Source organism: Prunus persica, chromosome G2 (genome assembly GCF_000346465.2).
Source record: "Prunus persica cultivar Lovell chromosome G2, Prunus_persica_NCBIv2, whole genome shotgun sequence".
NCBI classification, from domain to species: Eukaryota; Viridiplantae; Streptophyta; class Magnoliopsida; order Rosales; family Rosaceae; genus Prunus; species Prunus persica.
Window position 1 is genome coordinate 25,282,214 of NC_034010.1, and position 24,779 is coordinate 25,306,992.

At 39.2% G+C, this 24,779-nt stretch overlaps 7 protein-coding genes across 7 annotated transcripts; 3 read left to right on the plus strand and 4 right to left on the minus strand.

Moving 5' to 3' along the window:
- LOC18787046 (60S ribosomal protein L35) lies at nucleotides 238–1,395 on the minus strand. The gene is made up of 4 exons (XM_007218543.2): nucleotides 1,275–1,395; nucleotides 1,050–1,185; nucleotides 807–963; nucleotides 238–554 (listed from the first exon to the last, which is right to left on the minus strand). Exons 1-4 carry the CDS (start codon nucleotides 1,276–1,278, stop codon nucleotides 480–482), a joined length of 372 nt encoding a protein of 123 aa, XP_007218605.1. The 5' UTR covers nucleotides 1,279–1,395; the 3' UTR covers nucleotides 238–479.
- On the plus strand, nucleotides 4,930–7,342 carry LOC18785179 (caffeoylshikimate esterase). Its single transcript, XM_007218641.2, has 7 exons — nucleotides 4,930–5,116; nucleotides 5,205–5,237; nucleotides 5,344–5,470; nucleotides 5,628–5,774; nucleotides 5,893–6,023; nucleotides 6,609–6,746; nucleotides 6,845–7,342. The coding sequence occupies exons 1-7, from the start codon at nucleotides 5,114–5,116 to the stop codon at nucleotides 7,211–7,213; spliced, it is 948 nt and encodes a 315-aa protein (XP_007218703.1). The 5' UTR covers nucleotides 4,930–5,113; the 3' UTR covers nucleotides 7,214–7,342.
- LOC18785266 (splicing factor 3B subunit 3) lies at nucleotides 7,446–12,593 on the minus strand. The gene is made up of 3 exons (XM_007218831.2): nucleotides 9,403–12,593; nucleotides 8,348–8,839; nucleotides 7,446–8,190 (listed from the first exon to the last, which is right to left on the minus strand). The coding sequence occupies exons 1-3, from the start codon at nucleotides 12,409–12,411 to the stop codon at nucleotides 8,053–8,055; spliced, it is 3,639 nt and encodes a 1,212-aa protein (XP_007218893.1). The 5' UTR covers nucleotides 12,412–12,593; the 3' UTR covers nucleotides 7,446–8,052.
- LOC18785449 (dirigent protein 9) lies at nucleotides 13,587–14,258 on the plus strand. The gene has a single exon (XM_007220921.2). The coding sequence runs from the start codon at nucleotides 13,587–13,589 to the stop codon at nucleotides 14,256–14,258; it is 672 nt and encodes a 223-aa protein (XP_007220983.2).
- LOC18787522 (dirigent protein 24) lies at nucleotides 15,454–16,921 on the plus strand. Its single transcript, XM_007219762.2, has one exon. It carries the CDS (start codon nucleotides 15,531–15,533, stop codon nucleotides 16,791–16,793), a length of 1,263 nt encoding a protein of 420 aa, XP_007219824.1. The 5' UTR covers nucleotides 15,454–15,530; the 3' UTR covers nucleotides 16,794–16,921.
- LOC18786130 (dirigent protein 25) lies at nucleotides 17,806–19,006 on the minus strand. Its single transcript, XM_007219115.2, has one exon. The coding sequence runs from the start codon at nucleotides 18,772–18,774 to the stop codon at nucleotides 17,935–17,937; it is 840 nt and encodes a 279-aa protein (XP_007219177.2). The 5' UTR covers nucleotides 18,775–19,006; the 3' UTR covers nucleotides 17,806–17,934.
- Nucleotides 19,374–23,952, minus strand: LOC18785726. Its single transcript, XM_020556339.1, has 4 exons — nucleotides 23,230–23,952; nucleotides 20,724–22,357; nucleotides 20,289–20,466; nucleotides 19,374–20,158 (listed from the first exon to the last, which is right to left on the minus strand). The coding sequence occupies exons 2-4, from the start codon at nucleotides 22,284–22,286 to the stop codon at nucleotides 19,554–19,556; spliced, it is 2,346 nt and encodes a 781-aa protein (XP_020411928.1). The 5' UTR covers nucleotides 22,287–22,357; nucleotides 23,230–23,952; the 3' UTR covers nucleotides 19,374–19,553.

Sequence of the window (24,779 nt, forward strand, 5' to 3'; positions counted from 1 at the left end):
TCTCATAAAACAAACCTAGTGTAAGAACAGCACTGGAAATGCTTTCAATTGGATGATTTTCAGAATAAACCTAGTTCAGGCCCAACAATGGGAATGAGACATCACATAGACACACCCCGATGCCAAACAAAGCCTTAAGCCGAAGCTGCCAGCCAAATGTCTCCCAAAACAGATTAACCAAACCGAATGAAATCTAAAAATAAAGATGGCCAAATGCTTTCAGTAAATCAGCCAATATAAGCAGGGAATAATGAGCTCAATTCATTTATCAAACATGAACAGAATCTTAACTATCATTGCACCCGAAGAAAATTAAGTTGATTTGGGCAAGACATGCCTCCCCAAAACCCAGACAAGAAAAATTAAACATCAAAATCTCAGGTCTAATTTCTTAATCAAAAGTAAATCCAAAACTTGTGAACAAAAGGATTCTATTACAGCAAGGTACCAAGATGATCTAACGTAATTGATCCAACACTCTATGCCTTAATGGCATACTTCCTCAAGGGATAATACATTTCCTTCTTCTTCTCCCTCTCGGTCTTCAAAGATGCCTGTGCAAACAATAGCATAACAAAATCACACCCCAACACAATGAACTGGGCACTACAGTTTTTCGTTGAAATTACAAAATCCAATGCATATAATAAAAAGGTTCATAATATATGTTGGGTTCAGTGCTTAGTGTGCTAGAACTTCAGCTAAACTATAACAAACAGTTGCATCAAATGCCACTACAGACTGGTTCATCATTTCAATTTCAGTCCACAAATATAAGTAAAAGCAAACAAAAAAGTTTGAAGTACCTGGTGCTTGGTGAGCCTTCGGCGGATAGCTCTGGTCTTCTTGGGACGCAGATCAAGAGGCAAGAACTTCTTGTTCTTGTACACTTCTCTCAGGGCAGACTTTTGCTTCTGTGATATCACAGTCAACACTTGGGCGATCGATAGCCTCACAACCTTGCTGCACAAACATACACACAAAAATTTAAATACAAAAATCACTAAGAAAACAAAAACACAAACAAAAAATAGGGTTTTGTTAGTTACATCTTGGAGAGCTTATTGGGTGCTCCACCAGTGACCTTGGCCACGCGAAGAAGGGCAAGCTCTGCCTTGAGATCCTTGAGCTGGTTCAAAAGCTCAGCCTTTGTTTTCTGCCTCAGCTCGTGTACCTTGATTCTCGCTGTCACATTTTACAAACAACAAACAAAGATCAGAGAAAGCGACGATTTTATGGTACGAAACACAATCAAGGAGAGAAACTGGAATTACCCATTGCTGTGTTCTGTGAGTTCTGCAACGGCGGCTCTCTCTTAGCTTCACGGGAAAATGAAACCCTAACTACGAGCGTTCATGGGTTTAGTGGGTTTATATATACCCCGGCTTTATGGACTTTTAGGTTGAGTGAGATTGGGCTATGTTGATTTGGGTTCTGATTTTTTTTTAATCGCAAAGTGTTTGTCCACACAAACAGGCACTAGTTTGGCCCAATTATTCATGGAGCCCATCAGCCTTGGTTATACCCCAAAGCCCATGCCTAGAGAAGCTTAGTAAATATTTTGTTAATCCTAAAATTTAAAGTTGATGAATGGAACGGGAAGCCTCATCCATGATGGGGAAGTCGGTATCCCAAGGGGATTCTAATACCCGTTCCTGATAAGATATGGGACAATAGTGAGGATGGAGATGAAGAGGAGAGTAAACCGAGTTCGCCCTGACAAAAAAGCAAAATTTTACTTTGATTTCAGGTGTAAGAGTAACTATGTATCTAATTTTTGCCATCTATTTTGGATTCTAGTATTGGGTTGAACCTTGCCCATAAGGCTTGAAGAGGAGGAAGATTACGAGGACCTGGCCTTAATCCTATCAATGCAGCCCATTCTTCTTCGATGAAATTGGGGGTTAGGGGGAAGTTAGATATTTTCAGACCGTGTGGATTGGGAAATTATTTTTTTTCAAGGAATTTTTCTATTGAGAGTCGATAATATACTCACATATATTACATATTGATGTTAAAAGTCAAACTCGTGAGTCCATGACCTTCCCTGGGAGGAAGTAATTGCTTCAAATCACTACACTAGTGGGTCCTTTGCTGCTTTTATCTCTTTGTTTCTAGTTATATCAAATAATTAATTAACTCCATGACAAAAAATATCACTGTAAATTGTAATAGCAACAAACCTTGCATATGCAGTGTAAAAAAGGTTGACAAACGATAATTTAAATAACAAGGCATGCCATTGAAATCGTATGGTCACTTTCATATCAATCTATATAAGTCTATTCCAGATGCAGATATCCATTGATAACGATATAAACCAAACCCATAAGTCATAGCCTCTCTAAAGCATAGCTGCATAGGGATAGTGATATCATGCATGTTTAAATTACTCAAAACAAGTTGATTTTGGAAATCTTACTTTGTAATAATGCCAACAGATTCCTTCTAATTGGCCTGACTTTGCAAACCATGACATAATCCACACGCATTGACTCTAATACAATAATGCAAACCCACATGAAAGTGATATCTGCTGAAAAGAAATATACTGGAAAGGAAATTTGAGTCATTTGGTCAGTATTTTAATCTGATCAAAACTCCACCATCAACATGTTCACTGCTCTATGTTGATTGCAAATCTCTTTATGAATCTTTCAAAGTAATCTGGCACCATTGTTTAGATAGTATTATCTCGTACACGTTTCAAATAATAAAAAGATGGTTTTTAAGCAATAAATTTGTTGCTCGAGTAGGTAAGAGCATTCACTCGTGCACTTGAGAGTGATTATGTGTTCGATTCCCCTTCTCGAAATACAACGTGTTTCAAAAAGATAAATGCGTCTTCTACACTTTGAGTAAGATAGTAATAACATATAAGTGATACATATCTAAGATATGATTACGCTTCTTTTTTTGGTTACAAGGAGGCCAAAGCCAAGACGAAACAAGAAGAAAGAACTAACAAATCACAGCCCTCTCAAGGGCCCTTCCTAGCACATCGTCCAATAAGATGTTCGAAATAGAAGTCGGAGCATACTCAAAATTATGAGGTCCAAAAAGTAATTCATACCCCAAATTAACACGGTGGTCAACAACTCTACTTTGCTCCCTATAAACATGAGAAATCTTGCAACTCCAATCACGGGTTAACAGCAACTTGCAATCTTCAATTAGACAAAAAAGGGATGGGATTGGTCAGACACCTTGGCCATCAAAGAAACAACAGATAAAGAGTCGCATTCAACATCAAGGGGTGGGATGTCACCTCAGTCCAAAATGCCGACCGTCTTCAAATTATTAATCAAAATGATCAGATAACTATTATTACAATGAGAACATATCATCATCAGTACTTAAACACTGGAACCACGACATCTAACTTTGAGTTAAATAGGGTGCCACTATATGACTATTATCTTCTTCATCGATTGCAATACTTGACTAACAACAGCATTTCTAGGGTTTAACAGTAAAAAGTTAAGCGTTCCTTGCATTGTTTCCATGTCTCCATTGTAGGGTTTACAAGCACATAACCAACGAAATAGAAACAACAAAAAAGCTATCTGCCTCCCCCTATGCAGGCGAAGGCCATGCATATTTTTTGGCTTAAATTCAAATTTTTTTGGGTCCAATTTCTACTCAATTTTTTGTTTTGTATGTTCTGGAAATAAATTGCTCACATGTTTGTCCTTTAATTCGTGGGAATTGGATGCCTGCCTCTCACTGCAACCGCGTTGACAATTTCTTTTATTCATAGCTCTTTTTATTTATTTATGGAAAGTAAAAGTTTATCCATGAAATAATAAAACTTAGAAGGCTCAAAGGTGTGAACCAAACAAAATAACAAATAAAATAAAAAGTAGGGTCAAAGGTTGCATACTGTACATGTATAAATAATTGCACGTCGCCCCAAAACAAAAGAAAGGGAGGTGCTCGCAGCTCGTGGAATTCCTGATCCACGTGTGTGCCTAGTCCAAAGCACCAAAATAATAGAAACGTCTCTTTTTTGACCCCAAACATTTTAGAAATTAGATTCTCCAATTCCAACAGTTCTCATCAAATATGGTAAGTATGTATGTACGTTCGAAAAGGGGGATTTGAATTTGGTACAAGGGAACCGCGCACCAAACTCAGTTATGCAATATGAGAAATATTTTAGCACCTAAAAAGGAAGAAAAAAGATGGCAATTCCGCTTGCCGATGGAGACTTATCTTTCTAGTCATCTTTCCTTCTTATCTGGTGTCCCTTAAATTGACCAGAAAAATCAAAAGAAGAGGAAATTATACTTCTAGAAAAGGTGACCGGGAGATGTTGTTGCAATGCAGAAAACTGATCTCCCCCCCAATGTCATCCATCCATTTGTCAATTTGAGGGGTAATCCGGGCTCCTCAAACGGGTGCAAAAATAAATACAATCAATATCTCTTTTGGGTTTGTTTCTTTTTGTTAGTATATAATTAATGTCTCTTGCCAACTAAATGACATGCCCCTGTCATAATAATTAAAAAACAATACCAAAAAAATATAATTATAATTTTTTATTTTTTATTTTATGCAATAATTATTAGCAACCCAAATTAAGATGCTTAAATTCTTTGCACCAATTATTTTTATTATTATCATCTTTTAGTATTATATTAGCAATTGGATTGGGTTGGATGCATAAAAGTAAGAGCGTGTGGGGTTGTTTGTAAGTTACTAAAATGTTAGAATATAAGCTTACAACCATGGCGTGTCTGTCAGGTTGATGGCTTATGCTATTTTCACTCACGTCCATTATCTTCTTTCATCTATTCTCCACTTCATAATTTTTATCTAAACCTTATCAAAAAGTCCAAATATATAGGGTTTCCCAAGTTGACCGCATTTAATTCTCCAAGGCCGTGCATATATATATATATATATATATATATATATATATATATATATTGGCTTTGCTCTCTCTCTCCTATCCTAGCCAGGACAGGCAAAGCCAGAGTTTTCTATATAAACAAATATCAACTTCCCAATACTTCTCTCTAGTTGCCAACTTCCATCTGAATCTGGCATATATTTCTCTCACTCATACTCTTAGCATTCTTCCTGATATCAAGCACTCTTAACACACATCATGGTATTTGATCTCTCTCTCTCTCTCTCTCTCTCTCTCATCTTGGTTTTATGTATGGGCTTTTCTAATTGTTCTTTTCCAATTATTGCAGGCCTCTGATATGGAAGGTGTCAAATATGAAGAGGTTGGCCTTTAGTTCTGTTCTGTGCTGGGTTTTGATTTGTTTTTTGGCAAATATTGTTTCTGCGTTTGTGTTCTAAATCAATTCCATTCACTAATTATATATGCAGGAGTTCATCTTAAATTCTCGAGGCTTGAAGCTTTTCACATGCAGATGGCTCCCAAAAAACACCACACCCAAAGCCTTAATCTTCATCTGTCATGGATACGCCATGGAATGCAGCATCACCATGAACAGTGAGTATTAAAATTAATCTTCACATATCTGTATAATTTATTGTATCTTTTCCCATCAAATTTCAACTCCAAACAAAAAAAAAAACCCAACAAGAAAAATATATATAACCCTGATAATTAATTAACAGAGTTTCAAATTGGTTTTTTTTTTACCCAGGTACTGCAATCAGGCTTGCCAGAGCAGGCTTTGCCTTATATGGGATTGACTATGAAGGCCATGGAAAATCAGCAGGCCTTGAAGGCTATGTCAAAAGCTTTGATGATGTAGTGGATGACTGTACCAATCACTTCACAAACATATGTGGTTAGATTTTAGCACTCTATCTCTTCAACTCAATTATTTTTCTTTTTAGTCATTTGGTTGTGTCAAAATTTGTTTGTTGGGTTGTGACTTGTGAATTAACGTGCTGTGGAAAATTCAGAAAGCAGAGAGAACAAAGGAAAAATGAGGTATCTGTTGGGAGAGTCAATGGGAGGAGCCGTGGCTCTGCTGGTGCACAGAAAAAAGCCAAAGTTTTGGGATGGTGCAGTTTTGGTTGCACCTATGTGTAAGGTCTGTTTCTTTTAATTTGTTTTTTTTCTTCTTTTTCTACTTTCTATTTGGAGTTTCTCAAGCCGAGTTTTCTGTTTGCTTTTATATATTTATTTAATCCTCTGTTAATTTGGATTTGGACCCCAACGTAAAGACTACTTCTGTTATTTTATCCTTATATTTTTTTTTTCTTTAAAAATGAATTTGTTGACCAAATCTGTTTGTTGATAATAATATAAATTTATCTAAATCCTAACAATAATTGAATCATTCTAGATTAGCCTCTCTTTTTTCTCGGGCGCTATTATAGTATGAATAATGTTACTCTCATCACGTTTCCATTCAACAATTTTCTTTTTAATTATATAATTTTAACCAACTGAAAGCTGACCCTTCATCCAACTTTCAATTAAAACTACTTTTCTTTTTTGGGTTTTATTTAAAATGACTCAAAATGAAAGTGGTCTGTCCCTTTCGAAGGCACCCTTTTTTCTTGTTCTAATAATACAATTTAGTTAGTGGACTTTACAGATATTGCAACCTAATGATGAAAACTCGAACTAACTCGTTTTGTGGGGTTTTTTTAAAACCATTTTTTATTTACAGATTGCAGATGAATTGAGGCCATCTCCTTTCGTCATCAGTGCTTTGACAAAGCTCTGCAAGTTCATTCCAACCTGGAAAATAATCCCAACAAATGATATCATCGACGTTGCTTTCAAAGTACCCGAGATAAGAGAACAGGTGAAATATCTGCCCTACTTAGTTTGGTGCATGTATATATGATGATCAACTAAATTAGTTGCAGGCCAGTGCTAATAATAATTCTAACTTTATTGCAGATTAGAGAAAACCCCTACTGTTACAAAGGCCGGCCTCGGCTTCAAACCGGCTACGAGCTTTTGAGGGTGAGCTCGGATCTTGAGCAGAGGCTTGAAGAGGTCACCTTGCCATTCCTAGTTTTACATGGGGAAGACGATAAGGTGACAGATAAATCAGTCAGCAAACAGCTTCATGACGTGGCTTCTAGCCAGGACAAGACATTGAAGATGTACCCAAATATGTGGCATGGTCTGCTCTACGGAGAAACACCAGACAACATTGAGATTGTGTTTTCAGACATAATCAGCTGGTTAGAGAACAGAAGTGCTTTTGGCAATTCAAGGTTGGAGGGAGAGTTGAAACGTGGAAATGACGATTTGTCCAAGTAGAAGAAGAAGAAACATGGATATTAGTATTGTTTCTTTCTTGTAAAATTTAAACACCCTTTCACTTGTAAAATTCATTGGACGAAATAACAACAGTTGCCAATAAAAGTAACTTCGCATTGATGCTTCACACTGGCAACGAGTAGAGGGATTTGAACTCGAACTTGACTGCAAGAGTATGTACGCAAATGAACATATAAATACAAGGTATTTGAGTTGAACCCGACAGTGAATATAACGTTTTGAATTTGAAATATTTAATTCTTTTTCCTTCATTCAAATCCAAATTATACATTACTAAAATAGAAGTCGAATCTCACGTCTCAAATAGACTCTCAATGAATTCAAATATCACAGACATCAACAACAATATCTAAGTTCAGCGCCAGATTCCAGAGTGGCTTACTAACAGATACAGAGAAAAGGTAGCATCAATCAATCTTGCTTAACATCGTTCAACTGAGAAGGAAAAAGGGGGAGGAAATCTATTCTGAATAATTACAACAACAAGGAATGCTGTCTAAATGGCTGCAAAGATGCATGTCGCTTGTTACGATATACTTGGCTTAGTCTCAACCATCAGCGTCTGAATTTATTGAATCAGAAACATTCATCCACTCCTGCAATATTAGGAAAAGACAATCACTAGCATGCTTGTCCTGTTAGTGTAACTACAGTCAGCAGCAATCGAAGCAAAATTGACTCGAGAAACTGCACGTCAACCAAATTCTCATTAGTAGCATTCGTCCACTTGAACCTTTCGACAGAACGATGTTATCTGATGTATGCTAAACCCCAAGGTACAGTAAAATTCAGGAAGGTACTTTTGAGCTTGCTCTTCCTTAAATGATCTTATTTCGAATTTCCTCAAGTTTCTTCAGTATCTCTCCAGGAGTTCTATCCAACTCATCCGCAATTTTTCTCTGCAGATCCATAGGCAATGTTGGGAACTGCTCGCACAGATCTCCATCAATCACATCCTGCAAAATTAAAATACTGTCACCACTGATTCAAAATTATTAATTAAGGCTTTCTAACCGAAAAATAAGCTTATCTAAATTAAGACATAGAACAATAAAATTCAAAATATCTCCACATTAATTGCAGATAATTAGAAATAGGCACCAGCTGGATTACCTTAACTGGAAAATAAGCTGATCTATAAGCCATGTGATCTCTACCACACAAGGGCGGATGCTCCTGCCTCATATACATCTCCAGGTGAGAAAAGAAGTCAACATCATCACGAGAGGTGAATGCAAGCAATGCACCCAAGCTACCCATCACTGTCCCATAGATGATGCATTCCCCACCACCTGGAATTAGAGATGCCTTCTGCACACAGCTGACCACATCACCAACATGAAACTGCACTATCTCCTCTACTTTGTTGGGAGCGCCGTTCAACTTCCCCTGCTCCCATTTTATCCTCCCACCTGTTGGATCCTCTTCTATCTCATCTGAAACATCCTGTGGTAACCGCACAAAATAGACATTTCCAAACTTGTCTGCACCTGCCATGGTGTCAAAATCTATATGGTATGACGCTGTAAGCCATCTTGGAACACAATCATCAGCAAAGATATACAACTGATTCTCATCTCGTCTGTACTTGCAGTAGTGAAATGACTGCCAAATAAATTAACATCATAGGAAATATAGTTAGTGCCTTGCGAAGTGAACCAAGAACAGCAAGCCAGAAGAATAAAATTCTGTACGTCATACAAAAATCCACCACAAAAAGCACCTCAAATCAGGTATACCAAAAGTTGATACAGGGATATAAACACAGATTAAAGACTAAGCACCAAACACAGAGTCATCATATGTACCAGTACCTCTGCACCCATTATATATCAGGCAACAAGATGTGTCAATTGCAATTAGTATCTGGACCTCTTAGCCTAAATTTCCGCTATTTGACCATTGCAGAAGATTCTGAATTAAAAACTTTTCTGAGCGTCTATTTACTTATTTACGCTATGCCTCTAAAGGTTAAATAACTTGAGTTTTAGATAATCCATATGAAGAGACACTATGACACAAAATAGGATACTAGCATAACACAGATAAACATGTATCTACAAAGAAAATGTAAGAGTGGGAAGGTACCACAACAGGAGGCACAAGCAAATAACAAGTAAAAGAAATTCTAGATCTGATACAACTACTGAGAAAGAAGAAAGAGATACCTCTTGAATGTCACCTACGTAAATCCTATCACGATAGGTTTGAATAGATATAATGGAGTTGGGAAACAGCTTATTCTCACATTTTCTAAGCAATCTTTTTTTCCCCAAATCATACAGTCTGAGCACTGGTCCTACGCCTGCTAGTAATCTTCCCTGAAACTGGCATAAAGCAAGAGGAACACCATCCACTTGTGTCTTGTGCAAAAGTTCAAGGGACTTTCCATCATCTAGAAATCTATAGATATGAATATACCCTGCCGTTACACTTCTTTTGGGCCAAAACTGCAGTCCCTTTGCTGTACCAACAGCTAAAAGCGTACCATACTCCTTATCGTGGAAATTCACTGTGCATATACTGAATGCAGCTTCATTATCCTGAAGCTCCAGCAGACAAGTTGTAGTTGCTGTCTTGGGGTCAAGAACTCTAATGCAAGAAACCCATTTCTCAGACTCTGCCTTAGGATAGCCATAGTGCTCATCGGAGAGGGGATCATCCTCATTATCACCACCATTTTCCATCTGATCCACATTACCATTTCCATTTTCACCAATTCCTGCAGCCTCAAAGCACTCCTTTTTTGCAGCTTCACGCTCTTCTGCTGTGAATGCTCCTTGATCACTTTCAATAATTACTAATAGCTTTCGTTTGAGTTGAACAACAAACTTTCTGGGAGTGTACCTCAGTGGAACCACAGTTTCGTTAAAGGTTTCTCCTAACCTTTCAATAGTAAAAACCCTCAAAGCATTTCCAGCAACAGCAACTACACCTTCCGCACATTGATCAGATGAAAATGATGCGGCATATTCAAGTGTCTCATAAGATAGGGGTGTTAACAGAAAATGTCCTTGATGAATATAACCTAGCCAGGGCCGACTTGACAAACAAAGCATAGCATGCTTGCCTCTCACACTAACAGAAAATAGCTTCGGAGCTCTTAGTCCTAAGAATCGTGAACGGGAATCAGAAAGCTGACCTGTCACCATATCTACCACTGTCCTGAACAGAATCCCAGTACGTAAACCAGCATTAAGGAAAAGGCTGGCAGGATGATCAGCACCATCCTCCCCACCAATTGATGCCTGAACCTCAAGAAATAGGAGAGATTCTGGAATTGAAGAAACACTTTGCACACTCAGAATCTGCATACAGTCATCAGGATCCAATGACAAAATACGAATAGTGTTGTCATATGAACCAACTGCAAGGAAACGAGATCTCTGTCTCCCTTCAGGTACAGGGGCAATGTCCAGACAAGCTACATCACCAGACATTTCATGCTTCTCCACCTCCATCAATTGACCCGTCATATCAACTTCAAAATATATAAGTTCTCCGCCGCTCAAAGCAATAACCACTTGAAGTCTATTAGAGCCAACCTTGACGATCGTTCTCTTTCCAGGAGTTCTCCATTCATTAATACGTCCATCTTCCCTAATATGCCTAATTCCATTTGGGTGAACTTGCATGAGAGAATCATCACCTATCAAAGAAACTGCAAGTGATGGGGTAGTGTCAAGAAACCCACTGTCGCTAACTTCTTCCACTGTCTCACCAATTGAAAGCACAAGGGTAGCATTTGCAAATGACACCACAATGTATGCGTCAAACTCATCAGATACATTCTTTTTCACTGTCCAGACTGCACTCGGTACACCTGGAAGCTCTGACACAGCCATCTCACTGATAGCTAAACCGGGCCTTAGAATCCTGAGGGATGAACGAGGGCCCCGCCCACAAAGTGTAAATATTTGAGGTGTTTCTTCCTCAAAGAGATTATTGACCTTCATATCCATTATCGGCATTAAGCTCTCAACCTGATCAATCCTAACAAGGTTCTTAAGTCTTCTAGGCTGGAAAAACAAAGGTTGGAAACCTTCTTCAGTTTCCATCAATGTAGCTGAGGAAGACTCCACATCAGGATCTTCGCCTATTGCTCGGAACTGGTACAAAGAGTGATTCCCAAACTCTGACGCAGCAAACAAAAACCCAGATTTTAACACACACATTGAAGTTGTAACTGGAATTGTATCAAAATATTTGATCTTCAATTCTGAGACCTTGTCATTATCATGGTCCAGAGTAACCTTAAATATATCCCCATACTCTGTCTGCAAAAGGAAAAAGAACATTGACTTCTGCTTGTGCATAGCTGCTGAAACTATAAGAACCCCACGCTCAGCTGGCAAATCTGCACGCCTGGGAATCACGGCCCTAAGATCCGGTTTATCCTGATTCTTGTAAATCACAAAATTTTCCGCACAGACCAATACGCCACTTGGCCCATCCCCACCTCCAGGAACTGTGACCAGTAAATTTGCACCATTATCAACCTGATCCGACCACTTCCTAGAGACATGGTTAAGCCCAAGGTCGAGCTCGTAGAAAGTCAAATGCTTCTGTGCCTCGTTTGCCGCCTGCCCAGTAGAGTCCTGATCAGCTTCCGAATAATCCAACTCAATGGCAGCAAATATGGGGTTATCAAACCCACAATCAACCCCACAAATCGAATACACTATCGTATGCGACTTGTGGGCCTCCAAGGGGGATGATATAGTTAACCTTGCAGATGTATCCCTATTCAAAACGTAAACAAGCTTCTGCTTTTCACAGGCCCCAACCATAACAGCCCTCCCCTTGGGGTCAATGGCCAAATACTGGCCCGGAACTATCCGGCGACAACCCGACTTACCGAAAGTTTCTTGATGGACTTTATCAAAGACATTCTTTTCCTTGTTATACTCAAGAATTACTATTCGACCCGAATCGGACCCAACAACAATATAGTCTTTCTGAGAACCAGTGAGCCTAAACTGAGCTAAAGACCTAATGACGCCAAAAATTTCAACAGAGAGTAGAGTCTGGATCTTACCATTTTCGTCGGGTCGAATAAGTTCGAGAACTTTGCCTCTGGCGACGACAATCTCTTGGGCCTTTCCGCCGGAGAAATTGCCATTGATGGCACAGACTATGCCCGTCGCTCGCTGAAGAGTGAGGCTGTAAAGATACATGGCAGAGGAATTTGGGGTTTCACAGAGTGCAATTTAGGGTTTTGGAGAGTGGTGAAGTAGAGTTAGGACCTTGCGAGGTTTAGGCCCCTTTTATTTTAGGGTTTTGAAAATTAAGTTAAAGACTGAAACTGTGGTAAAGATATCGGAATGTGTTTATATAGATAAATTAAAGAAGACCCGCACTCCGCAGAATAAAATCCCTCCCTTAACGAAAAGTCTAATTTAAATGTTGTCCAATTGTTCAAAAAATAACTGTCCAAAAAAAAAAAAAAAAGAGTAAATTTTTTAAAAGGGTTTCTCTGTTATTGATATTTTTTTTTTTAAAAAAAACCGCATACAACCACGCGGCTATACTATATGTGCATAGACTGCATGTCAAAAATAGTAAAGCCGCGCGGCTATACTCTCTTTGAAAAAATATTAGAAAACCTAGTATATAGCGGCTATACTGTTTAAAAAAAATAAAAAAAGAGACAAATTAAAAACAGCATATAGCCGGGTGGCTATACTATGTATATATATTAAAAAAAGGACCCGACTAGCGCCTAGGCGCCACGTGTCAAAACAGTACGGCCGGCCGGCTATACGCTTTTAAAAAAATATTAATAAACCCTGGCTGTATTATTTTTTTTAAAAAAAACCAGAGTATAGCCGCGCGGCTATACTATTTATATATGATTAAAAAAAAAAAAGTCCAGCCTTGCGCCACGCTCGACAGAATAAATATCCCTTCCTTTTTACGAAAAGTGAAATTTAAATGTTGTCCAATTGTTCAAAAAATAACTGTAAAAATCTTTGTTATTGACAAATTTTGGGGTATGGAATCGTTCTCTAATACATGAGACAATTGTCTAATTTAATGGATTAAGTATCAATATAGTTAAAACATGATAGTTAGTTCAGTTTAATTGGTATTACTTTCTACTTTTGACCACGGATTGGCTTTAATTATCTATTAAGTAGTGATGAGTAGCTTATAATACTTATGAATAAATTAGTGCAGACCCACACACGGGTGGCTTTTCCATTTCACATCTAACTAATTCCAATTACCCACCCCATGTATACCAAATCCACTAATGTCTCCTCCTCTTATAGATGAATAAACTACCAACAAGGTAGATAGAGACACAATCTCAATAATGAAAATGGATAATCACCCTTCCATGCTAACCATGGCCTGCTTCCTCCTCCTAGTCACTACCACCACGAAACAATCGTCTGCGGTGGCCGCTCGAAGCCTAGACAATTCAACCCCAACGCACCCTCACCACAACCATCACGAAATCACATTCCTAATGCGAGATGTGCTTAATGTGACTCACCCCTCATCCAAGTCCAAACCTGCAACCACTAAAGTGACTAGTCAGCTGCCCTTCTCAAAGCCATTAGGCCTGTTTCCTCCAAATGGAGGAGTCCCCCTCCCTGAAACGAACCCCACTACACAAACCCTAGATTTACCCGGCATCGGACTATTTTTCCCTGCTAGGGCAACACTTCAAGAACTGGAGTTTGGGATTGTAACCCTGATTGATGAGGACATGTTTGAAAGTTCAGGGTTTTATGGCTCACAAGTGATTGGAAAAGCACAAGGGATATATGTTGCAAGCTCTGAAGATGGTAGCAGTCACATGATGGCCTTGACTGCACATTTTGCTGATAGTGAATTTAAGGATGGATTAAGATTCTTCGGGGTGCATCGGACGGATGTGCACGAAGGGTCTCATATTGCTGTAATTGGTGGCATTGGGAAGTATGCGGGTGCAAATGGCTATGCAACAGTTAAGGCAGAAAATGCAAGGGAAGAAGGCAACAAGCTTCTTAGGCTCAAAGTTTATCTCAGCTAGTACTAGTAGGAACCTTGTTAGGCAAAAGTCACGCAGATCATATATATAAGATCATTAAATTGTTCTTTTTCTCAGAGAACTGTTATAATTGTAGATTTCTGGTTTGTCAGATTTCTAAGAACCTTACAAAAAGACATCCTTTCAATTATGAAGCGACAACTTCTTTTTTCCTAATGAATTTGGTTTTGTAATTGCCTGAGCTGTATTTGGGTCTATAAAGGATCTTACTTCTTTTTGGTGGATGAAAAAGGTCGAGCAGATTTGTGAACAGATTAAATATGAGATGTTGGAACCTAAGCAGGCAAAGTTTACTTGGCCACCCAATTTTTGCTCCAATGAATTTCAATGCAAAATCCATGGGGTAATCAAAATAATAACTAAATTATTTGCTTGTCACACTAAATTATAGTGCCTGATGCTATCAAGGAACTTGTGCAGTTTTCTGTCCAATTATGACACCAGATGGTGAACAATGACCTAGTTTCAAACTTTGGAACAGCCTTATACAAATTGAAAGAACTTGATTACGATTTAAACTCCTTTTAATTTGATGAACAAGTCTACCAAAACTCCACTTGACACAACCTGATATTGTAACACAATGAATTTGATGCAGGCCTTGTGGCTGAAAGAATCAGTAGAATTACCACTCTGGAAAGAACACAGACGGGTTTCGTTTTGTGCAGCGTATGATTATGCTATGGACGCTGAATAACCTTTCGTTACAAACAATTTCCAGGTTCCAAAGAATCACATTCCCTAATTCTGAAGACAGAAACCAAAAATTTATGGAATGGAAGGAGCTGGTTTTGACTCCCACCTGCCACAGACATGTTGTGACAGAAGATTATACACATACATAGTTTTTTCCAGACCTGAAATGGTATGTGTTTACTGTTTTACCATTTGCATATGGTATGGTTTTACTGTAAATGATCTCTGTGTAAATCTGCACTAGTTTATCACTCAGGTCATGCCAAAACTAGAGGCTGTAGTGGATAGCACCTAATCATTCTCATACCAATACCATCTTAAGTTCTTAACTACTAAAAAAACAAGTACCAATTCCATTTGATATGGGAGTTGGTTTTCCAACCAAAGACACCCTGCAAAATAAAGGGTGCAACAACTCCATCACTTTAAGAGACTCTAGGAAACTATATATATCACAACACAAACCATTTCATTCATCAAACACAACTCACTGAAATCCAATACATTCTCTCAAGAGCCAAGACTTGATACAATTCATTCCTTCAAAATCCATTGAAAATGGCCAAGTCTCTTTTATCCACCTCCAAGCCACTCAAGGCCACACTTTACATATTGGTCCTAGCCATCATCCTTGGATATGCCAACTCAGCTAGGATCCTTGATGAGGCACTTCCTAAAGCATCCAATCCTCTCCCAACACCTGTCCCTACCTCAAATCCTCAGACAAATCCCACTACCTCATTGCCAAGTGGCCAAATCCCCGCCATCGCCCCCGCAACCACAACCGTTGATGACACGGAGGATGATGCTGACTCGCCAATTCCAGAGACTGATGTGGCACCACCAGTAGTTCCTCCTGTCACCACTGTACCAGAAGCTGACAAACCACAACCCGAGACTGAGGAACCTACCACCGTGCCAGCACCCATTCCTGACGTGGCCCCTGTTGCTGGGGCGGCACCCGGTGTAGGTCCTGCTGTCACATCACCAAGTACCCCAATCCCAGTCCCCACACCCGTGGCAGGTCCTATCCCCACATCACCAACTGGGCCGAACCCAACAGCCGCCGCCGCAGGCTCCACCGTGGCAAAACCAGGCGCCGAAAACCCACATTTGTCCTTCTTCATGCACGACATTCTAGGAGGATCACACCCATCAGTCAGAGTGGTCACTGGCCTGGTAGCCAACACAGTTTTCAACGCCCCTTTCTCCAAGGCCAACAACAACATCTTCCCAGTCAGCGGGGGGACCCCGTTGACCAACAACAACTTAAACGGCTTCCTCGATAACAACAAGAACAACATCCCAAGCATCGCAGGCCTCACCGGCCTCACCAACTCACAGAGCAGCACAGTGATCCAGAACAGCGGCAACAACAACGTTGTCAGTGGCGGCAGCAACCAACCCTTCGTCACGGCAGGCCAGCTGCCGACTGGAGCCACTCTCCAGAAGCTTATGTTTGGCTCGGTGACGGTGATCGACGACGAGCTGACCGAAGGACACGAGCTGGGTTCTGCCGTGCTTGGAAAGGCACAAGGTTTTTACTTGGCAAGCTCGTTGGACGGGAACAGCCACACCATGGCTTTCACCGTGTTGTTGCATGGCGAACATGGCGCACATGATGAGGTGGAGGACACCATAAGCTTGTTTGGGGTCCACCGTACTGCCTCCCCTGTTTCTCACATTGCTGTGATTGGTGGGACCGGGAAGTACGAGATGGCTACTGGGTATGCGGCCATTGAGAGCCTTCATCAGGAGGACCAGCACACGACTGATGGCGTGGACACTATAATGCAGATCAGTGTTTACCTCTCTGAATAGTTGGGTTTGTTTGTGGGAGTTTTATTTAGCAGTTGCCTGTTGTGAGCTTGAAAATGTCAATGTGTAATTTGATGTATCTTTTTAATGTATCTTTAATTGAATGAAAAATGAAAACTTTCTGTTAAAAAGTTCTGGGTTTTCTATCTTATGATTCTTATCCGACTTTGTTTCTTGCTTATTTAAACCAAGATCAAAGTGAATGTGCAGGGACCCTGTTTTTCTTTGATCCAAAGCTGAATCCCACCATGGGATTTGGTCTATAACCCAACAGTTGATGTTTTTCAATTGCATAATATGAATTAGCTCCTCTGCATTTGTGGTTCAAATTGACAAATGGAGAACAGAGATTTGTTTGAATTACAAGGTAGTTGTTTGATGGGAGAAATGAATTGGTGATGCAAAGCCAGGCGCAAAGCCCTGCAAAGGTTAAACATAATCTGAGATTCTAGACCACGCTAAGTTCTCCCTTTTGATCATTGATAAATTTGATATGAACTGTTTTTTCTGTTCTAAAAAGTTAAGAATATTTCTTCATCTTGGTCAAGAAAGCCTGCACAGGATTTGTTTTTTCATAATTGCAGCCCTCGACAATGTTGCTGGACCAACATTTGATATTGAAATTTTGTTATAAGATTCGTAAGATTCAGCCCTCGTAGCACCCTTTAAGCGTTTGTTGTTTTGTGAACGTTGCGAATCCCACATCGGCTGAACCAAACAAGTAGGGAAGTGAATGGGCCTATAAAATAAGAAACAAGAGACGAGAACAAGCATACCTTTCTCGGCCTTTTGGCTAAGATCAAGTGTAGTATCTGTTCTTATCAGTTTAATATCTGATACGTGGGCCAATGGCCCACACGATATTAAATTAATTTCTTTAGGGGGAGGGCCCACTACGGTAGCTTGCTACTGGGGTTCTCGCGCGTCGCCCAAGCGTTGCACTATTGCATGGGCCTGGCGCACCCCACCAAATCTAGTTTAAAATTGGCTTGGTAAATATGCTAAGGTAAAAAGATTTCCGAAATAAAATGCAATCTATTTTTCTGTGAAGTCAAATTCAAATTACAGAGCAAATTTTTATTGCTCGTTTCGGGACTTCAAAACAGACTTGAAAGACAAATGTTCTCTCAATCAATCATAGTAATTAGTAAGTGAGATAAACTGTGAATTGCAGCAGAGTCTCTGCACCATCAGTTTGCTGATTGGAAGCAGGGAAGGTCTTGACCATGGCAAAACCTTTGGCATTCACATACTTGCCAGTGCCACCCATGATGGCCAAATGAGACTCCGATACAGCCGTCCGATGAACCCCAAAGAAGCTCAGGCTATCGGCGTAGCTCCCGCTTTCGAACATAGCCGTGAACCCCATAGTCTGGCTGGTACCATCTTCAGAGCTCACCACATAGAAACCTTGTGCCTTCCCAACCAAACCAGAGCTAAGCTCATGCCCTTCAGTCAGCTCATCGTCAAACACACTCATGGTGCCAAACATGAGATTTTGGAGGACGGAGCCTGGCTGGAGCTGTCCACCGTTTATCGGGAAATTTCCGCCATTGATCCCGTTGTTTTGTGCCACATTTGATGTTGTTCCACTTAGCCCTGTGAGAAAAGGGATGTTGTTGTTGTTTATAAGACCATTGTTGTTGTTGTTCTGGGGTACCCCGTTGTTGAAAGGTAGGACTGCCCCATTGGGTTTGGCAAATGGCAGTTGGCCATTGGCTGCAGGGCTGTTGACTATCCCGGTCATGGCTCGAGCCGTGGGGTTCGATCCTCCGAGGATGTCGTGCATAAAGAAGATTAAGGTATGTTGATCAGCAACATTAGCATTGATGATAGGTGTCTCGTCTGTATTGGACGCCACTGGAGGGACTACAGGAACTGGTAGCTGCTCCTCCTCGAGAGTTCGTGCTGATGTGGCAGAGAAAATGGTGAGTGTGAGAAAGAGTAGGTAGGCTGTGTCAGAGAAAATTTTGTGAGCTTCCATTTGATTAAGAGAGGGGACTAAAATATGGGAGTTGAAATATTTTGTTCTTTCTGTTTTGGGTTATGGATTAAGGGTGTTGTGCTTGTGTGGATGTATGTATAGATTGAGATTTTGAAAGGAGTTGGTCAGATGGAGTTGGTGTTAATCTTTCCTGTTTAGTGTTTTGGTTTAGGCGCCTAAAGTTTGACTCTAAGAAGTAAAGACCCTAAAGTGAAGAGGAATGGTTTAGATATGGACAGAGGTTTAGGTCACCTAAGAAAGATCCTTGCTTTCATAAGGCTTGGAATCTTTGATATACCCTAGCAATTAGCTTTAAAAGAAGATTTCTAGTCTTTCCTTTTTTCTTTTTCTTCCAAACTTAATCACAAGGCAGCTAGTTCTATAATTTCTATTTTACAAGCTCCGTTTGAGATTTGGTGGGATATAAACTAGGAAGTGTAGAAGTTGTTTAGCTAAAAAAATGCTGGTGTTGAATGATTTAAACATAAGCATAGACAGATCCATAATGGAATGCCTTCTATCTGGACAATGCTTGACACCAAATCTGTTGAGCAAGTAACCAGTTTTCGCTTAACTAGAGACAACTGCAAACTACTGAATTAGAGAGAGAAGCTCAAATCGCACCACATCTTAATTTCTCTCATGTATGAAAATTTTGAGTCAATACATATATCGTTTTCAAACCCTTTCACTTGATCAACACTGTTGCTACATATACATAAATATCTTTGCCTAACTTGTACACAAAATTATTCTACCAAAAAAATAATCACTAGTGTTTAAGAACTCTCCGAGCTAACAAACTCCGTTAGAAGCTCATCAAACAAGAATCTCTCTATTTCTGTACCAATACTATCAATATCATCTCCTAAGTCTAACTCCATTTCGCTTCCTAGCACCTTTTCTGCCAAGACATTTCTTGTTTCCTTCTCTTTGCTAACAAGCAACACCCACAAATCTTCCTCTATCATATCCTGACCTGCCCTGGATCTAATCCTTCTTGATACAGGCTTTGTCCATGCGGGAACACCCATACATGGCTGGAGAATCTCCATTAGCCCTGCATCTATACGGTCAAACAATAGCCTCCTGTCTGACCTTTTCCATGCCATTTGATCACCAAACTTCTTCTCTAGGGTCTCAAAGACAGAAAGGCTTACTGGCCATTCCGGAGAGTGCCAGGTACCAAAGTCCATGGTTGAGTGCCTATCATATAAACCTATCTCTGATAACACATCAACAAGGTAGGAAAAGTCTCTACTTTCTTCAACTCTGAACAGTCTCATTAAATCTTCATTTTCTCTGTAATTGCTTGCAGATCCTTCATTAGTATCATCATCACTTGAGACAACTCCAGATCCTTCCGAGTATGTATCGGAGTACTCTGATTTCAAAAATGCGAGTTGCATATAGAAGTTTAGTACGGAAATATATTGCAAATCAAATCATCTTCAAAAGCATGAACAAATAAAATTAAGTTGATATTTTAGATATAGATCTTCTAGTCAACTCACCACTGATGTCAACATTGAGCTCTCCCAGGTATTCTGGTGTAGGTGACCTCTCTCCTCTAAATGGTGGTTCCAGAACTGAAACTGGACTAGGCTGATAAGCCTCCTCCAAGCTCACCATACAATCCGGCTGTGTGGTGGAGCAGTGCAAAAGAAAAGAACTTTCTTTGTAGGATGTTTCCTGCAATTTTACAATAGTTTAGAAGAAAGTGTCGCAGGACAGTACTGATATCACGAAAAACCAAGCAACGAGTAATTTATTTTTCTTAAAGATATGGATTATCACGGTAAACTGATACAATAAACAAACCATATAGAAAAAGCTTTGACCAAATAAAGAATACGGAAGGGGCATTGGGAGGGTAGAACTATCACCACTGTGCAGCCCAGCAATATGGACAAAGGACTACCTATATTCTAAAGAAAGAAACACCAAACCTGTTGAACTGAAGTATCAGTGACATGACGGAAAGAATCATCGTTTTTGTCTACAGAGATGCAGGCTCTGGCTCCAGATTGCCACTTCTCAGAATTTCTTGAAGCCTTTTCTACTGCGTGATTGCCTTTTGATTCCAGGCCAGGAAAAGATTGGAATTTCTTACAGATGGATCTCAACTTTATAGGTCTAAAACCATCATTCTGGTTGAATCTGTACTCCCTTGACTTATGCTGCCCCAATTTAATAGACCCTTTCCTCCTGAGATTCCACTCATTGCAAAGAGTTTCATATTTATCTTGCTGTGTTCTAAACTTACTAAGGTCTAGGTTTTTAATGTCACGCGTAACAAGCTTTCTTTTTGGTTGAAAATGCCTACCAAGCTTGTAATCCAATTTTCTTGGCCCTGTTTTGTGGCCAGGCATGGAAAGCAAATTCCCAAGGGTAGTGCCTCTGCCAGCCATTCCTACTTCTTCACACTCTTTAGTCATCTTCCCTTGTTCTGAAAGCTGCTTCCTGGCTTCCTTGGCTACATATGACTCATCTGAATAAGAAAAGGACTGCTCTCTCAAGGAAAGAGGCCTCATCGATTCAGATTCCACTACAATGGAGTTGCAACCTCTGGATCCTAACCATGACACCTTTGTATCAATGTTGGTTTTGTTGCACCCAGTATCTATGCCAAGCTTCCCCTTTATTTCCCTAGAAGCTTTACACCTTAAGCTTATTGGTTCCATGTCATATGCCAAGTTCTTCCTTTTTTTCACTGGAACATGTATTTTCCCACTATCAAGACTAGAAAACTCCGTGCACTTGCTATCACTGGAATGAGAAACATCAAGGGAACTCAAAGAAGGGAAACATCTTGCAGAATTCTCAGCCTTTCCGTGCTTCGGTTTCAAAACAACAATTCTAGTAAGGGGAGAGCATCCTTCTTTGTTTAACTCCAATTGAGATCTTGAAAACTTACGTAAATTATAAAGACCAGTTTCTCCAAGGGATTCTGCACCAATTCCACTCTCAAGTTTTTGAAGTAGAGTAACATTTGGCTGCTCATGTTTCCTCCCTGATTTCCTAACATTTCCAGTGCCAGAAGTACATGATGACTTAGAGACTGTTGTGTTCCCAAATAGTGAGTTAGAAGGGGAAACTTGCAGATTATCCAGATGCTTGTTAAACAAAGAATTGCCCCCTGGGAGACATTTCGGGAAATGATCATCCTCATAATCCATCATTTCTGGTGATACTTGGAATTCGTTCTGCATTGTAAATTCCATCTTTGCTTCTGAGAAACCTGTGTATGTTTTTCCCTTTTGAACAGCCAGGTTATCAAGCTTATCTGCTTTTAAAGTCTCTACTACTTCAAAAACATCTTTAAATTCTTTCGAGTCTACTTTCAACCTGAACGAATGACGCTTCTCTCTGACACCAATGGAAGCAACTTTCTGTAGGTAATTATCAGACAGCACTCTTCTTTGTTTTTGGACAGGTGGCTGAGGGGGAGATTCATCTTCAAGACCCATTAAATTTGCTATAACACTCGGTGTACCTGGTGCAGATTCCATTTCTGTCAAGGATTCTTTGATCTATACAGGCACTGTGTGCACTTTACTTTCTAGTAAATGCAAGAATGTATCTGCACAAAATCAGAGAATGCTTGCTTGGTGAAGAAGGGAAAAGAATATAACACAAATATCCCAAGGATTTATTTATTTTTGAAATCCGTACAAGAATAAAGCAAATAGCAAATGGTAAAAATTGGAGGATTTCCAGCTTTCTGGACCTCCCTGTTGCCTGCAAATGATTCTACAATACTTCAGTGAATATGCAATAGGATTGTAAACATAAACAAAAACCAAATCAAATAAATAAACCAAATTACAAAGCGTTAACACCACAAAGAAAAACACTTTGATGAGAGGAAAAAAAGGCTATTTTTCTCTTCCAGATAATACCTTTCCAATCATTTTGAAAACAAAAAAGAAAAGGGCACACCTTATAAAACCCAAAAACAACAAAAAGAAAAAAGATTCAGTGAACCCCATTTGAGACGTCCAAGCATCTATACGATCATTAAACGAATTTCTTGAGACCTAGTAGATACAGAACAATAAAGTTTGAAGCAGAGACCAAATTATAACACTTCTTTTGGTATGCAATCATCGGAACAACAAAGAAACAAGCTTAAGTAAATTAAGTAAATGGAACACAACATCATCATTGCAATTTTGGACCTGTAAACTTCAAAACGCACACTGCCATAATATGATATGATCATAGCAACTACAACAACAACAACCTCAACTTTGAAACAAAAGACAAAACTAAATCATTTAGATGCCACCATGCCACCATCACAAAGCAATAAGCATCACTACGAAAATCCATTGAAAACAAAACCATCTTTGACAAAACCACACGCAATATCACTCTGTTAATAAAACCCATGAATAAGAAAAACCCCATAAAATCAAAACCCATGAATTAATATGAGGCTCAAAGGCTTACCTTTCTAATATTGGTCAGGTACGCGTAATTTAATTCCTCCACCAAAAGCAACAATCTTTATACAACTCGCTTCATTTTTAGATTATAATTTAATGAAGTAATAACTTCAGCAGCCACATTCTGGGTTTTCGATTATAAATCAACCAAGAAAATGACACGACGGTATATCCGCAAATCTGGGTCAACAAAATAATTTTTTAAAAACAAAGTCAAATGTGTAGCAAATTTTGCATTTTTGGGCACGGAAATGGTTGAAGCATCAAATCTGGGACATGGGTTTTGGATTTAATCCTTGGATCAACAAATGAAAAGAAGAATCAGAGTCTTGGGCTCTGAAGAAAACGAGAAATGATTGGGACTGTGGAAGAAAACAGAGAGGCAAAGGTGGCGTTGTTTGGCTTTGGCTTTGGCTTTGGCTTTCGTGGGGGGTGGGGATCGTTTTTTTGTATTTGTTATTATTTAATTGTCGTGCTTGCGTAACTCCCGCCACAAGGATATGGTTTTTTATGAGGATTTGATGAGAGCTTTCAAACTTTTACTAAGAGCAGGCATGGAGGATCTGTGACTGTGTGGGTTGAAATTGTAGCAAAATAGGGGGTGGAAATAGAGGAAATATTTGTACATATATTCGGTAAGTCCAATGCATATGATTGCCTGGGAAATTTGGTTTTGAGGTTTGACTTTTATAGGGTCTAGGGCCTATGCCGTCAGGTGCTCCTGGGTTTTTGGAGATTGGGGAAAAAGTGGGTTGGGTTTTTAACTGGGTAGCTATAAGGCTTGGACCTGCTAGTTGTGGAACAAAATTAGGTCCCAACTAAGCCATCTTAAAATAAAAATTGATATGGGCTTGACCAGCTGTAGGTCAAAGTATAATGTACGTCAACTATATTATCTATCTCTATATATTAAGTAAAAGACAGAGAATGATGAAATATTCAAAATATCAGAAAATATTTTTAGTTAATACAAATATTAAGAATTAAAATTATTAATTAAATGAGTATAATATGATAAATTCACACTTTTTCGTATTAGAAAAATTAAAATTAAAAGAAAAATCAAATAATGAATTCTATTTTTATGGAACAGAACTACCCATTATTTTTTTTAATTCTAAAATAAATTAAAATTTTTTTTTTTAAAAAAAGCCTCTCGCAAGCGCTGAAGCGCGTGCGGAGAGACTAGTACTTTGAATGTACAATTTTAGGTCAACCATGTGCAAGAATTCTATAGTGAGAGCCTTGCATGATACATTAGCATGGACGCTGTTAGGTCAATTGCATGATAAAGTAAGGTTACCTTGTGCTTAGATTTAGAAGATGACATTTAAGGGGTGGATAAGATACATATTTATAAATGATGAGTTACATGTATGGGAGGAATTTTAAATAGAAAAATTATTGAGAAGAAGTATAGTCGAATTCTTACCGTCAGTATAGAGTAAATCCTCATACATATTCAAGGAATTACTCAGTTATTAAAGCGTTCAACGTGGCTTTCGAGGTCATTTATCATTTTTGAGAAATACTTGTGTGAAACATGGATAACAT